The sequence below is a fragment of the Fundulus heteroclitus genome, chromosome 14 (assembly GCF_011125445.2).
Source record: "Fundulus heteroclitus isolate FHET01 chromosome 14, MU-UCD_Fhet_4.1, whole genome shotgun sequence".
Classification (NCBI taxonomy): Eukaryota; Metazoa; Chordata; class Actinopteri; order Cyprinodontiformes; family Fundulidae; genus Fundulus; species Fundulus heteroclitus.
In genome coordinates this window covers 25,166,128-25,182,282 of record NC_046374.1, presented here as the reverse complement: position 1 = coordinate 25,182,282, position 16,155 = coordinate 25,166,128, and the positions used below count along the sequence as shown (strand labels likewise).

The window sequence follows — 16,155 nt, the reverse complement described above, 5'->3', positions numbered from 1 at the left end:
CGTAAGAAGCATTTTAAAAGGAAACTGTTTTCTCTAATGTGTCGAGGACATACACTGATCTGTTGCTCATTGCGGCTGCAAGAAAGCGAGCGAGAGCAAGACTTTCCTCAGATAACTGCGAGACTCAACGGAGTACAGCAAAGATTGCCGTTTTATCCCTTTGAGTTTTGAAGCCTGTGTCCATCCATAAAACATGCCAACATTTTCCAGCATGAAGTTGGAACTGTTCCGGTCGACGTTCTCCACACTGCAAAAACAGAACTAAAAATAACTCAGATTTTCTTGAAATGAGTGCATTTATCCTTGATTTGAGCAGGTAAATAAGATGATCTGCCAATGGGATAAGATTTATGCACTTAAAATAGGAACAACTCATCTCCATCATCTTATTTCAAGTGCAGTATATCTAATTATCTTATTTTAGGGGTTAAAATACTCATTCCATTGGCAGATAATCTTATTTACCTGCTCAAATCAAGGACAAACACACTCATTTGAAGAAATTTTTACTTATTTTTAGTTCTGTTTTTGCAGTGCAGAACAGTGGTTCTTAATCCAGATCCTTCGAGCCAGCCGTCCTTCATGTTGTTGCTGTTGTAAATCTGTATGGATGATTAACAGGCTCCAGCAGCCCGTGATGACATGCTGAGGAGTCCATCACATCTGAAATAATGCAGGCAGTGAACCCTGAGGACCAGGACTGAGAATCCCTGCTCGTGGATACACAGACGAGACTAATCGGCTTTTAATCATGCTAATCATTGCTATAAGATAATTTTCTGTTTATATTATCACAGCTCTCTCATGCACATGGTGTAACATCACCTCTGCCCCTGATATAATTAAGGAACGCTCGTGGCAGGACGGCCAGGATAACTTAATTTGATTGCTGTTCCCACATCATCTTATATTATAGCTGTTAGGGAGAAATGCAAATCGGCTAAAATCGGCGTCTGCAGGTCAAAACAAGGAACCCGGCCACCAAATTGGCTTGCGACAGACTTGACACAAACAGAAGATAAATAAAAACTGTGTGCATACAAAGCAAGCAACCAGTCTTAAAGGTCAGATCTGTCAGTTTTAGATCTGATACGCGATCTCTGGAACATCAAAGTGACACAAAAAAGAACCGCAAACGGGGGAGCTAAAAATAATCTGACCACATCTATGCTATTTATGCTTCCCTCTCATGATCACTGCTGCAGCCAACAAACTTCCTCTTCGTGTTTTCTGTTTTGTTTTGGGGTTGTTGGTTTTTTTTTTTTCTGCTTTGCTTGTTTGTTTGGTCACACACACACACTCACCCGGTCCCTGCCATATCTTCTCAGCAGCTTGTAGGGCCACACGAGGACATTCCTCTTCGTCTTCGGCTCCTTTAAAATCAGCGCCTCGTTTTCGGCTTTCAGCCAGTAGCTCCCTGTGAGCCCGCAGCGTTCAGATGCATCGGTGTGTTGAATGGTCACCCAGAACTCATTCACTGTACAGAGAAAGGCACATCAGGACTGGAGTTTGCTACCAAAAGCCATAAAACTACCCTGGAAGACGCCCTTACCCTCCTCCCTTGAGTAGTAGATGAGGTTTTCAGACATCTGCAGGTCCAGGGCTCCTCCGTTGCAGTCTTTCAGGGTGCTGCCGGTTCCCCCCTGTTGCGCAAACAGAGAGGAAGTCAACCAGAGGAGAAACGCATCCAGTCGGAGCCTTCATGTTATCCTATTTCTGCACGCTACAATGGAGTTTGTTGTGTCTGGTTCACTCATAGGTGCATGAAAATAGGACAAGGATAGCCACATAAGTTTCATTAAGTGTGGGCAGTTACGGTTTTTAGCTCTTTTTTCTAAATTATCTGTCTCTGTGTTTGATCAGAGCGATGCTCAGACTAGAGAGCTGACAAAAGAGACACAATGCAGACAGAACAGACAAGAGACAATGGTGTTCAACACACGCAAAGGAAGTCTTAAAAAATACTTCCACCCACGTCTTAGTCACCCGCTGCAGACTCTTATTTCCGTTAGCAGCTGTATGAGTGAACTGGCCATCCTGTTTTCAACACACACACAACAACAAAAAAAAAGGAAAGCAGAGTGGCGAAGATACCTGAAATGCAATGTCACACATGGTGTCCATCCACTCCTTGGCCGTGTACTTCTCGGCTGCAAACATGTGCGTCTTGTCGTTCGTTTCCACGCAGAAAGCCGCCATGTTGTCTTTGGGGCAGCTCTCGGTGAGAGCGGGCAGAATGGAGATGCACTCCGACAGGCGGATGATCTTCTTGTCCAGCTTCCTGGTCTTCTCGTTGGAGCCGCCTCCCGAGGCGCCGCCGGACCCCCCGCCGCCCGAGGGCGAGTCGAAGAACTCCAGGCGGGCGATGCCGTTTTGGCTGGCAGGGTAGAGGACGAACCAGTTTTTCTTCCATTTCTGAAGGAGTGGGGGGGAGGAAGAGAGAAGTTAATGAAGAAAACATTTGTACAGTCTCGCTACTTCTACTACTGGATGGAGGGATGGTGATATAATTATGATACATATCTTCTAGCAGAAGATCAGTCAGACATTTTCATTTTTCTTATTTCATAGAACCCATCAAGCCCCAATGGTCATCGAAACCAAAATAAAGTGAAATTGGTTTTAATGCAAAAACAATGGAAAATAACATATCATTGAATTGAATAAAATGTGATATATGAGCACTTTTTAACATAGAGTGACCTGACGCCCGCTTTTGCCTGGAAGACATTCACATTCTCTCTGGGACATCCGATGGGTTTTCATTTACCAATGAAAATGTCCGGTTTTCATCGCTTTTCATGCATATAAGCATGCGCTTAAATTAAATACATGCTCCTCCCAAACGGGCGGTGGAGCCGTTAGATCTCGTCGGTCACATGGGCAGAGAAAAATATACAAAGGATGTACATCTGCTAACTTTGACCGAGGAATTAGGGTAAGGGTGGCCCAAAACTGGGCCGAATACTGAACGTTTCAAAAAACTGCCTTTGCACTTTCTTCACGCAATAAAAGTGTTGAGTGTTTTTTTTTTTTTTCACATCAATGCAGAGCCAGTTGACCAAGAAAAGGAACCAGCTTTCTGTTTAGTCACTGAAGGGGATTCTGCTTGTGCGTAATTTCAAAGAATCCTTCTGCAAAGACTTTCATGCTTATTTGTTTGGCAATCAAAAACTGCTGAGAAAGATCAACTCTAGAGCAAAATATGAATGTGCAGACAAAAAAAACTACAACTAAAGACATGAGTGTACAATTTTGGTTGGTTAAAGAAGTGTCTTTGTCTTTATCTTTATGATTACATCGCAAATAAAAGAATATGGTACATGACATGCTCTTGTATGATGATTTATCAAGTCCTGAGGACCCCAAATCTCTTTAAAATACAGTCATTCACTCACACATTCACAATCTGACAGTGGTGAGCTACATTGTAGCCCCAGCTGCAATGTAACTGAACAGAGCTCAAACTTTTCAAATCTGAAGAGCAAAATCTGCAGTTTTCCTCTAGAATTTTAATCTCTTCTTCGTCTGTATTTGTTGCTTATGTTCGAAGTGACACGCAACATTATTTTCAGTTTTCATCTGTCCAAAAATCGGAAAACCAGTGTTTCATGCGATTCGGCTTTAAAGGAGCGTAGCGTAAATTCCAGGATTTTTGCAGATGTCTGCCCCCGCTGTCGACAAATTGAAATTACACCAGTGTTGAATAAAAGCATCTGCCGCTGCGAATGCATGGGTCTTTTGTAATGTCTTCTGACGTAAGAAAGCTATAATTATTAAAGTTAGCGATGTTCTCTTGCTAATACTTCCATTACGGCGCATCACACACAAACACACACAGGATTCGGCCTGATTCACTCTCTCGTGAACTGACTAAGGCAACTGTGGTAATTAAAGGAAAACTCATTTTATATGTGAGGTGATTTTAAGGGCATGTATGGGAAAGACAATAAATAATACTTAACTTAAAACTTGCACTATTCCCCTTTAAGCTAGAGCTGGAAGTTACGTAACTTGGTGGAAAGACTGACGGGCTGTAAGCAGAAGTAATTGACAAAGAGTGGCATAGTTAGATTTTTATTAGTTTGTAACGTTTATCTTTCGTGTGAACATCACCCAGAGAAAGAATGCCGAGCCGTGGAGGAGAATTAAGATATTTCAGTCAGAGTGATATTTCCTGGTGTTTCTCTTACCTCCATTACAGACTGAGGCTTAATGTAGGTGGGATGTGTTGATAAATCAAATGTAGATTGCTTCTGCTGCTGCACTTTAACAATTATTTGAGTCAGCAGGAAGAGACCACACTTGCAAAATTACTCATTCTGTACTCATTGATCAGATAGTCTGTTGCCTCCTAAAATCAAAGCGTGCTTTGGTCTATCTTTAAATCAGCTCTAAATCATAAGATTTTTTTGTTCGTTTAATACATTCAAATGATTCAGCAAAACAAAATAATAAAAAATATTCTAAACAGTGTCAACAAATGAGTGTGTTATAGTCCGAACTTCAGATGTTACAGTGGTGGGACATCAAGGGAGCTCTTTAGTGTGCCTAACCAGCAGAAAGTTACTCCTGATCAACACAAGAGGCTGATATTTTTAAGTGACTCTGTCATGGTTTAGTTTTGATTCGGCTTTGGTTTACTATTATTCTCAGTTTTTCCACCTTGTTTGGGTTTTAATTTGTTAAATTTTAGTTTCCTCCTTCCCTTCCACTCAGCCTTCACTCCACTCTCCTTGCAGTCAGTCACACCTGTTAGTAATTATTCAGTCAGATGCATTTCACCTGTTAGTCTTTCTATTTAAACCTCCCTCTGCCTCACTTTAGTGCTGGTCCATCATCATTCTGCACCTCTCCATGCCAGTTCCCGTTTTGCCTTGGAAGCTTTGTTTTGCTCCTGTTGTAAAGGTTAGTCCTGCCAGTCACTCTAAAGACTATTTGTTCACTGTTTGCTCCTGGAGAGGTTCTGCTGTGTCCTGGTGTCTCCAGAGTTCTGCTAACCTGACTAGCCGCCCTGGAGAAGCTCAGCTCTGTGCCCTGGTGTCTCTCAAGTTCTGCTAACCTGACTAGCCGCCCTGGAGAAACTCAGCTCTGTGCCCTGGTGTCTCTCAAGTTCTGCTAACCTGACTAGCCGCCCTGGAGAACCTCAGCTCTGTACCCTGGTGTCTCTCAAGTTCTGCTAACCTGACTAGCCACTCTGAGAAGACTTGGTTCAGTGCCAAGCCTTCCAGCTTAGCTGAACTCTCTCTCCAAGCCGTCAGCTCCTGCCTTCACCTGCACCCCTGAGCCCCTGTATTCCTGCACCTCTGGTTACTTCATCCATCAATCATTCACCTTACAATAAACCTCTCAAACTTTTGTCCTGTGTGTGTGTACTCTGAGTTCATCGATAAACAAACCTGACAGTATGGACCAGCCAAAGATGAACTCAGACACCACATGGGACTTACCTGCAGGGGCTGACACCCCGGTGGTCCGCGCTTACCTGGACATGTGCGAACGCCTGATGAGAGAGAGGTATGCCAGGATGGCTTCTGCCCGGGACCCTGCGCCGCCGATCAAGGCCGACCCCACTCCCCAGGTGTTTTACGTGGGTGTTGTCACCGCTACCCCGGAGCACGAGAAGAGAAGCCGGAGATCCATTCATCGCCTTGGTCACCACCTCTATGACTCGCAGCTGGCCCCCCGAGTAAAGCTCGATGTTCCATCCAACAGAGCCCCACACGTCGAGGAGGACCAGCTGTGGAGTTTTTATTACGGAGACCGGGACGACCTTCTTCCCCGTGGGCCTGCTGCCACCCCCCTGACAGACTCTGTCTCCCCGCCTGGCTCCTCCCGGCTAAGACGTCGGGCACTCCGACGCGTTAAGGCCTCCGAGGATCCGCTGCCGCTCAAGTCCCGTGAGGGGGTTCGGGAGGACCCGCCCTCTGAAGCCTGTAGCCCGGCAGCGCCCAAGGTAGCCGAGGAGATGGTTCCGCCTCCACCCGAAAGCCCCGCTCTGCCAGCCGCCAGAGAACCCCGTCAGGCCTTGCCGGCCGCCGAAAGCTCCGCTCTGCCGGCCGCCGAAGGCCCCGCTCTGCCGGCCACCAAGAGAATAAATCCGCCGGCCGACGAGCCTCAGCCCGAGGCCTCCGGGGGAGCCGCCCTGCCTCAGGCCGAGGCCTCCGAGGGAGCCGCCCTGCCTCAGGCCGAGGCCTCCGAGGGAGCCGCCCTACCTCAGGCCGAGGCCTCCGAGGGAGCAGCTTTGCCTCAGGCCGAGGCCTCCGAGGGAGCAGCTTTGCCTCAGGCCGAGGCCTCCGAGGGAGTAGTTTTGCCTCAGGCCGAGGCCTCCGAGGGAGTAGTTTTGCCTCAGGCCGAGGCCTCCGAGGGAGTAGTTTTGCCTCAGGCCGAGGCCTCCGAGGGAGTAGTTTTGCCTCAGGCCGAGGCCTCCGAGGGAGTAGTTTTGCCTCAGGCCGAGGCCTCCGAGGGAGTAGTTTTGCCTCAGGCCGAGGCCTCCGAGGGAGTAGTTTTGCCTCAGGCCGAGGCCTTAGTTGGTGCTACACCTGTTTCGGGTTCGTCATGCCGGGGTCGTCCTCCACGACGCCCGCACCAGACTTTCCTGTGCGGCCGGAGCCGCCGACCGCGGTCTCCGGGCCGCTTGACTTTGCCTCGTCGGGGCCGTCCACCACGGCGCCCGCTTTTGACTTGTCTGTTCGGCCAGAGCCGCCGACCGCGGTCTCCGGGCCGCTTGACTTTGCCTCGTCGGGGCCGTCCACCACGGCGCCCGCTTTTGACTTTTCTGTTCGGCCGGAGCCGCCGACCGCGGTCTCCGGGCCGCTTGACTTTGCCTCGTCGGGGCCGCCCTCCTCGAGGGTTTAGTCGGGCGATGCTGCTCCGCCGCCTGCCTCGTCCAGGACGACCTCCACCAAGACGTTTCTTTTGCTTAGCAGCCGTTTTGCCTGCGCCCTTAAGGCCAGTGCCTTCTGTTTATTTTGTTATAGCTCGGCCTTAGTTTAGAGTTATTTAGTATTCCTCAGTTTTGGAATTAGTTAGGGGGTTCTTCGTTTTCTTAGAGTTCTTAGTCTTTGTTTGCTTTGTTTTCCCTGTTCTGTTTTAGAATTCTAGATTTTGCCTTAGTTTTCTAGGTTTGCTTAGCTTTGTCATTTTAGCTTTAGCTCTCTGGTTGTCACGTTAGTGTACTTGTTCAAGTCCTAGTTTTTCTTGTTTTTCCTTTATTTGTAGTTAGCTTTAGTTTCATTTTCTGCTTTAGTGTTTTGATTTAATGTTTTGCCTTAGTTTTTCTTTTGTGGTGTTATCCCAGCTCTAGTTTTGCCTTATTTTCTAGTTCTTGGTTTGATTCTTATTTTTTGTCCTGCGCTCCTAGTATCCAGCGCTCCTTAGGTCTTAGCGCTCGCTTAGATTTCTGACCCCTGGCCCTGAGCTGTTTCATGCTCCTTAGCTTTGGCTGGTTCGAGCTTCCTTGGTTTTTGTTTTGGCCTCTTAGTTCCTTAGTTCCCTGGCGTGTTAGAACGCCTCCTTGTTCCTGGCGTTTAGACTTCTTGGTCCTCTGGCGTGTTAGAACGCCTTCTGTCTTGGGTTTCTTGGTTCCCCGGCGTATTAGGACGCCCTCTGTCTCTCGGTTCCCCGGCGTATTAGGACGCCCTCTGTCTCTCGGTTCCCCGGTGTATTAGGACGCCCTCTGTTTCTCAGTTCTCTGGCGTGTTAGGACGCCCACTGATTCTTGGCTCTCTGGCGTGTTAGGACGCCCTCTGATTCTCGGTTCCCCGGCGTGTTAGGACGCCCTCAGATTCTTGGTTCCCCGGCATGTTAGAATGCCCTCTGATTTGTGGTTCCCCAGCGTCTTAGGACGCCCTCGGTTCCCCGGCGTGTTAGTACGCCCTCCGTTCTTGTTCCTTGGCGTTTTAGATGTTCCTGCTTCCCTTGTGCCCCGGCGTTTCCCTCACGCCCCGGCGTTCTCTTCCCCAAGCCCCGGCGTTTCCCTCACGCCCCGGCGTGTTCTTCCCCAAGCCCCGGCGTTTCCCGCACGCCCCGGCGGGTTCCCCTCGCGTTTCTGTAGGCCAGTCATGCTCCAGCGTGTGTTTTGAGCCCTGGTGTTTTCAGTACGCCTGTTCTTCCCTCTGGCGTTGTCGTACGCCTGTTCTTCCCTCTGGCGTTGTCGTACGCCTGTTCTTCCCTCTGGCGTTGTCGTACGCCTGTTCTTCCCTCTGGCGTTGTCGTACGCCTGTTCTTCCCTCTGGCGTTGTCGTACGCCTGTTCTTCCCTCTGGTGCTGTGGTGTGCCCGTTCCTTTCCCTTTGGCGCTGTGGTGCGCCTGTTCTTTTCCTTTGGCGCTGTTGTGCGCCCGTTCCTTCCCCTTGGCGCTGTGTACGCCCGTTCCTTCCCTTTGGCGCTGTCGTGCGCCCGTTCCTTCCCTTTGGCGCTGTCGTGCGCCCGTTCCTTCCCTTTGGCGCTGTCGTGCGCCCGTTCCTTCCCTTTGGCGCTGTCGTGCGCCCGTTCCTTCCCTCTAGCATTTGTGCGTCTAGTCTTGCCCGTTAGCCTGGTGGCGATGCTCGCTTGTCAGCATCTGTTAGACGCGTTGTTTTTGCCTACCAGGGGTTGTTAGAAACCCCTTTAGTCCGCTTTCGTTTTTACTTTGTCTTGGATCGCCCTGAGTGGGTAGTTTTTGTTTGATTTTTTAGCCCGCCATCCGTACCACCCTCCACCCACCCTGGTCCGATCAGTTTGATTTGACTCTAGCCCACCATCCGTACCTCCCTCCACCCACCCTGGGTTGGTGGTTGTTTAATCTGTTAGGCCGTCCGGAGACCGGCCTTGAGGGGGGGGGTAATGTCATGGTTTAGTTTTGATTCGGCTTTGGTTTACTATTATTCTCAGTTTTTCCACCTTGTTTGGGTTTTAATTTGTTAAATTTTAGTTTCCTCCTTCCCTTCCACTCAGCCTTCACTCCACTCTCCTTGCAGTCAGTCACACCTGTTAGTAATTATTCAGTCAGATGCATTTCACCTGTTAGTCTTTCTATTTAAACCTCCCTCTGCCTCACTTTAGTGCTGGTCCATCATCATTCTGCACCTCTCCATGCCAGTTCCCGTTTTGCCTTGGAAGCTTTGTTTTGCTCCTGTTGTAAAGGTTAGTCCTGCCAGTCACTCTAAAGACTATTTGTTCACTGTTTGCTCCTGGAGAGGTTCTGCTGTGTCCTGGTGTCTCCAGAGTTCTGCTAACCTGACTAGCCGCCCTGGAGAAGCTCAGCTCTGTGCCCTGGTGTCTCTCAAGTTCTGCTAACCTGACTAGCCGCCCTGGAGAAACTCAGCTCTGTGCCCTGGTGTCTCTCAAGTTCTGCTAACCTGACTAGCCGCCCTGGAGAACCTCAGCTCTGTACCCTGGTGTCTCTCAAGTTCTGCTAACCTGACTAGCCACTCTGAGAAGACTTGGTTCAGTGCCAAGCCTTCCAGCTTAGCTGAACTCTCTCTCCAAGCCGTCAGCTCCTGCCTTCACCTGCACCCCTGAGCCCCTGTATTCCTGCACCTCTGGTTACTTCATCCATCAATCATTCACCTTACAATAAACCTCTCAAACTTTTGTCCTGTGTGTGTGTACTCTGAGTTCATCGATAAACAAACCTGACAGACTCAGGATATTTCTCAAAAGGTTAAATCAAGCTAATGAATCAGGAGGTGTACAGATTTTTCCCCCTCCCACTGGTTCTTAAATTTGGATATGTCATCTTTCCAATCTGTTTAATCTGATCTAATCTGTATAATCTGATTGAATTTGAGTTTGGTAAGTGCCTTGAGATGACATGTATCATGAATTGGCGCTATATAAATAAAATTGAATTGAATACATTTTGTTCAAACGTTAGATTTGGAAATAGCTGTAATTACATTAACAACCCATATATCTTCTCAATAATCCATTAGACAGTCAAACTAATTAAAAGGACAGACAACATTATGCATTTTTTTTAATTATCTGTTGACCAAACAATGCTAAAAAATTGAGACGCTCCTTGGTTTTGGAGTTTTTGCACCTAAAGCGAAATCAAAATTAAGTATTTTCAGGAGGGATCTTGAAGGTTTTTTAATCCATTACAAAAAAGACTGGCTGTGTTTTCTTTTTCTTTTTTGCTATAAAGAACAAGTGTTGCTTTGAGACAGCATCGAAATAAAAACGAGGATGTTAAAGTATTTATAGATCAATATCTTTCATTAAATTACAGCAATTTCCAATTAATTCTTCGCCCAGTATGTCAGCGATATAACACTTTAAAGAAGAGAGGCTGTTAGCTTTTTAAGGATTACTAAATTAAATCTATAGAATATTCACACAAAAATATTCTCCATCAATTACGACACCACAGTACTACACTGAAACAGTTCAGGAGACATACTGTCTGTCTAATGGCGGTCTTTAATTATTAACGGGCTCCTTTGCATCTCAGCAGTGGATTTCCAAAGCTGACTTTAAACTAAAACAGAAAGCAAGAGAGATGTGTGGGAAAGGTCAGCAGGAAAAGTTTGGTAAACAAATATAAAATATATAATACAAATACTTGTATCATGCGACACCCATCTGTCCAAAGAAGTAACCACATTAATCAAATTACAGTGTTTTTCCCAACATTTTGTATAAAATGCTAAATTTTTTGGACATTTCAATTAAAACGTTTACAATAATTTAAAATAATTACTAATTTTTTTATTTGGTTTTTAACGAGGAAAAATATGTTTTAGTTCATCAATAGCCAAATAAATTCGACATCTGAACGGATCCATAGATGACTTGCTGTAAATCCTGCTTGATGCTAATATTAAATAAAAACAGAGGAGTTTGGAAACTGCCATTAATGCTCCCTTTACTCGCACTAGATGTCAAGAAAGGTTCAGGAGAAGCCAGACTTAACGTCACCATGACCTGTTTTTAGCAGAAACTACGGTTTTAATTCAGAGGGACTACACTCGCTGCAAAAACGGAACTAAAAATGCGTAAAATGTTCAAAAAGTTTCCTTGATTTGAGCAGGTAAATAAGATTATCTGCCAATGGAATAAGATTTTTGCACTTAAAATAGGAACAATTCATCTCCATCATCTTATTTCAAGTGCAGGATGTCTAATTATCTTATTTAAGGGGTTAAAATACTCATTCCATTGGCAGATAATCTTATTTACCTGCTCAAATCAAGGACAAATACACTAACTTTAAGAACATTTTACCTTTTTTTTAGATCCATTTTTGCAGTGCTACTCTTACCAGCTCACTTATACCCGATAACATGAGATAAAGTTTGTCCCAAACTACGACGCTGAGTTAAATCTCAGGGGTTGTGTCTCGAGTCAAACACAAATCTAGGTCAAGTCTGAATTCTTCTGTTTTTACGACTTTAGAGCAACTGGAGTCTCCAGCAGCCGTTCACCGCTGAGTAAAACGATTCGTGTCGGCCCCTCCGATGAGCTTCAATCAGTTCTTAAGGCAAAAAAAAGATGTGCTGTTAATTTGGACGTCCTTGTAAAAACCCTGCGACTAAACCGAGTAACAAAGCATTTTTACACACAGCCGTTTCTTTAAATAATAAAGAAGTTAAAATAAATACAGATAAAACAAACTCTTGCTCTTTAAAAAAACATAATTTAGCAGCGATGTCTCAGTGGGACCGAAATAACTCACAATAGGTCAGCAAGGGGTCTACAACCTGCCACTTTAGAGCCGCACGTGGCTCTTTGGACCGTCCACAATGATTCTTTAAGTTATACACAATTTACAGTGTCTCTAAATATAAAGATTTTAATTCAATATCTACATTAGAAAACCACCAATGAAACAGGAAACATGTTTTCAACCATTTTTGTGTCATTGAGACATTTTTTCATTCAATCCCTCCCTTTTTTAATGACAATTTCATCTTTTATCATGATTTAAAATCCAAAAATTGCAACAATTGTTTTTTCAACAACACTTACATTCGTACGTCCTCAAAAAAAACCTAAAAGGCTTGTTTGTTTTTTTTGGGGTTTTTTTTACTTTGGATTAGGTCATTTAGGTTTTAATAAGTGTCTCTTTGCAGTGTAAAGGTTATAGGTCCAGATCTTAGGATTTTCCTCCTGCGTGTGGAGTTTTAAATGCTCGGAGGGCCCCTGAAAGAGTTAAAACACGCCATAGTCAAAACCAGCTGGGAGCTTTATCTTTTACACCCCGAGGAAACAACAGCTAACAATGATCGCTTCCTCCAAGGGGACAAACAACACGACACGCAACAATGAAGGAAAACGCAGAAGGCAGGGGTGTTGGCTAGCGCATGCTCATCACCAACAATAGCCACTGATATACATATCGCTACGGTACCGAGCTATTACACAGAAGCTAAAGTTAATAAAATGGATTTTGGGAAATACCCTTTTATTGAGTGTAGCTGCATTTTGCCGCCCCATCAGATCCTGCTTCGTTGTCTTACATTAGTCACAGAGTCGGGGGTTTGCCGCTAACGCAGCCGAATGACAGGCAGAGAGAATGAGCTTGTGACAGGAAGGTCAGCAGTTTTCTTTACAACCTTTTGACCAGCTGGGAAAATCCGGCTAAAGGAGGACAAATGAAAAACAGCTGCAGATCCGCATATAGGCTCTAATCACAGGGATGTTCCCCTTTCTCAACCGTCCGATAATGGTTAACGTAAAAGCGTCGTAAACATGCATCTGGATTTTAACGTGGCCTACTGCGTGTTTATTCAGGGCAATTACAGTCGTATATGTGACTTGCCTAAAATACAGTGTGAATAAACTTTTGAAGAATCTTGGGCTCAGTTTTTTTTTTTTTTTTTTTTTTACTCTTAAAGGTTGTTTATAAACTGAAGTTAGACAGCATTAGACGTAAACGTGGTTGCAAAGGCGCTGGCAGTAGCTTATACAATATATTGTGAGGGTGGGCCAACATTACGAATATCAAAAAGAATTAAATAACTTTAGGTTTTTTTACATCTCTGCTTTGTCACCCTAAATCAAATCCCAATAAACCCTAAGAGCAAAACAAATACAGTCAAGGTAAAAAATACAGCACACCCTCCATCAATTCTAGGGTTTTATGATCAAGACGAAATGAAATCTGGTCTTTACCCGGTTCTGAAATCAGGTAAATTAAAGATACAAAGAAATCAAAATACGATAAGATTCCACACCGTTTTAAAAACTAAGCACACACTTCTTTTTTTCATATCATTTAATAATAATATTAATTGACCATCACCGCGTGTGACGACCTCTACTGTATAACAGCAGAGTTTTTTATTGTTGTCGTTTTGTTTTAAATGTGGACCGTACCGGTGCCAAAGCAGAAAGACATCAGCAGCGACCTTAGAGAAGCGACTTAATCTGTGAAGGACTACAAGCGCATTTACATTAAACCCATCTGTGAGAAAATTATTCACAAGTGGAAGCCAAAATCTACCTCAAGTTCAGACCCGTGCAGCTTATTTGAGAATCTGCATTCAAGAAAAAAAAAGACCTCCATTCCCGGACTGCACAGGCCTCAACTTGCATGATAAATGTTAAAGTTGATGGTGATACATTTAGTAAAAGACGTAGCAAGTAAGTGTTTGGAAGGGCTGCCAGAATAAAGCCTTTTATCTCTGAAAAAGAACATGGCAGCTTGTCTTCACTTTGCAAGATGCTTCTTTAACAAACCAAAGGACGGGCCCATGCTCAAGGAAAACCACAAAACCATCTCTGCATTTTAAACCTCATACCAACTGTCAAGTGCGGAGGCGGTGATTCAGGCTCGTTTCGCCGCTACAGGATCACCAAAGTAGTCTAGATCTGATGCGGGCCCATCAGGCTGACAGCTCGGCTTGAAACTGGGTCAACAACAGGACTTCATCCCCAACACAGCAGCAGATCTACAACAGAATAGCTGAAAAAGAAAGGAACCAAAATGCTGCGGCGACCCAGACCGAGTCTGGACAGAAATGCTGTGGTGAGCGAAAAAGTCCGACAGCAAAACCTCGATAAAATTAAACAATATTGTGAAGAGGAGGGGCGAAGCTCTACAGAGATGCGAGCGACTGATTAAATTACACAAAAAGATGCTAAATTAGCCTACTGCAGCCTAAGAGGTTCTACAAACTACTTAGGTAACGTTCACACTACAGCCTGAAGTGACCCAATTCCTATTTTTTTTTGCCCACATGTGACCTGGATCTGATCTTTTTATGACAGTCTGAACAACACAGATCGGATTTTTTCAAATGCAACCCAGGCCGCTTGGATATGTGGTCCTGAATCCGATACGTATCTGATCTTTTCAAATGTGACCTGTGTCTGTACGGCCGGGTCGCATTTATCCGACCTGTACGTCACCGATACTCGACAAACGTCACTATTCTGCATCCTGCTATGCATAAGCGGGAAGAAAGACGACACCCATAGTGGACTACAAAGAGAAGAGCAGTCAATGGACGGAAAGCTCCGGTTAGAAAATAAATTAATGACTGTAAAATGCACGCCTGCATTATAATCCATGTTTACTTCAGCAAACACTGAGGACGCTTGCTACGTGTGACGTCATCGCGTCCTCGAGTGCGCATGCGGGACACTTAGGTTGAACGCATTCAGTTCACACAGGAAATCACATACAAGTCGCATATGAAATGTGAACGACCACGAAAAAAAATCTGATTTCACAAAAAAAAAAAAAAATCGGAATTGAGCTTTAAGACCTGCAGTGTGAACGTAACCTTAGTCAGGGGGTTAGCTTTTCCATTTCGGCTTCCTTTTCGTATTATAACTTCCATCCTAATACACAAAAAAGGCTCCTGTGTGTCAATGAGGAATTCTCTGGTGGGAAATTTGCCCTTCAGGGGGCGAATTTAACTGAATTGAAGGATTCAAGAGACTTTTCTTAAGAACATGTGGCAAAAAAAAAGAAAAAAGACCTACAAAACCACAATTAAAAAGTGTTAAGAATTTGAGTTTTTACGTAAGGTGAAGTTCTGAATTATCAGATGCCACTTAGGTAAAGGTGCATATTTCCATCCCGACATCAGGTTCTGGTGGTAGATAACACTCTTCAAAGCAGTCGCCTCTTCACTATCATTCATAGCATGAAAATAAGCAGCGTGTGAGTCAGTCCAATTACAGAATTATGGCATTTGCATGACGGCCCAGGTACAACTATAGCCACAGGGTGTATTTATATATTTCCTATCTGCGGGTCCTTGTTTGTCCCTCCTGAGGTTTTGGTTTCCAGGCGAGTTTTCTTGTGTTTTTTTTTTCATGTGAATCAGAGTAATCTGCCAACACACTTCAAAAGTCCCCATCTAGATATGTTGTTTAAAATTAACTTGAGCGAATTTGTTGCCGTTTAAGTGCGTACATTTGTTATGAATTTCACAATTTTTGGACCTGTCGCAAGCTTTTGACATGGTTGACCAATGAATATTGTTTCACACCACAGCTTGGTTTTTAAATTATTTGACTGGACGTAAACAGTGTGTACAACTCGGTGGTCTAACATCAGGTTATTTGAACATTACGAAATGAGTCCCTCAAGGCTCGATTTTAGGGCCCACTCTATTCACCATTTACATAAACACACTGGGACCGGGTCTCAAAGATACAGCTCTGCATCTCTACGCTGATGATTCTGTGATCTGATTTAGTTTTTCAACATCTGCAGGCTTTTTTTGACACCATTCAGTATCAACGCTAACCCTGCTTATAGAAAGAAAGGTGGTCTTACCTCTGCCTAAAACCGTCACAAAAACAAGAACAGATTTTGTATCGTCCTATAAATACCTCAGTAAACACATTGATGATACTTTGACCTTTAAAGGTCATATTGAAAGTCTGTTAAGCTCAAGATAGGATTCTTTTATCGCAATAAATCCTTTTTTCTCAAATCAGGCCCGGAAACAGTTGGTGTCTGCCACCTTCATGAGTGTTTTAGACTCTGCATACCTAGAACCAGAACCAAACACGGAGAAGCAGCATTTAGTTCCTATGCTCCACTTATCTGGAACAAACTTCCAGAAAACTGTAAAGGTGCTGAAAGCCTGAGTTCCTTTAAATCAAGATTAAAAACACACTTGTTTAGGATTGCCTTCAACTGTTCTAGTTAACTGAATCACCACTTTTTTGTTCTTTTTTTCTATCTACATTTTATTCCTACTTGCTT

At 44.6% G+C, this 16,155-nt stretch overlaps 1 protein-coding gene across 2 annotated transcripts in view; it reads right to left on the bottom strand.

The window, feature by feature from the left end:
* dok1b (docking protein 1b) overlaps positions 1-16,155 on the bottom strand; it is a 30,555-nt gene that overhangs the window by 3,498 nt on the left and 10,902 nt on the right. For both annotated transcript variants that reach the window (XR_004932553.1, XM_012862489.3), the window contains exons 2-4: positions 2,095-2,415; positions 1,553-1,643; positions 1,305-1,477 (exon numbers count right to left, since the gene is read on the bottom strand). Coding sequence is in view for 1 of the 2 variants with exons in the window: in XM_012862489.3 (XP_012717943.2) it covers positions 1,305-1,477; positions 1,553-1,643; positions 2,095-2,415 (585 nt within the window). In the remaining variant the exon portion in view is untranslated. The remainder of the gene's footprint in view (positions 1-1,304; positions 1,478-1,552; positions 1,644-2,094; positions 2,416-16,155) is intronic.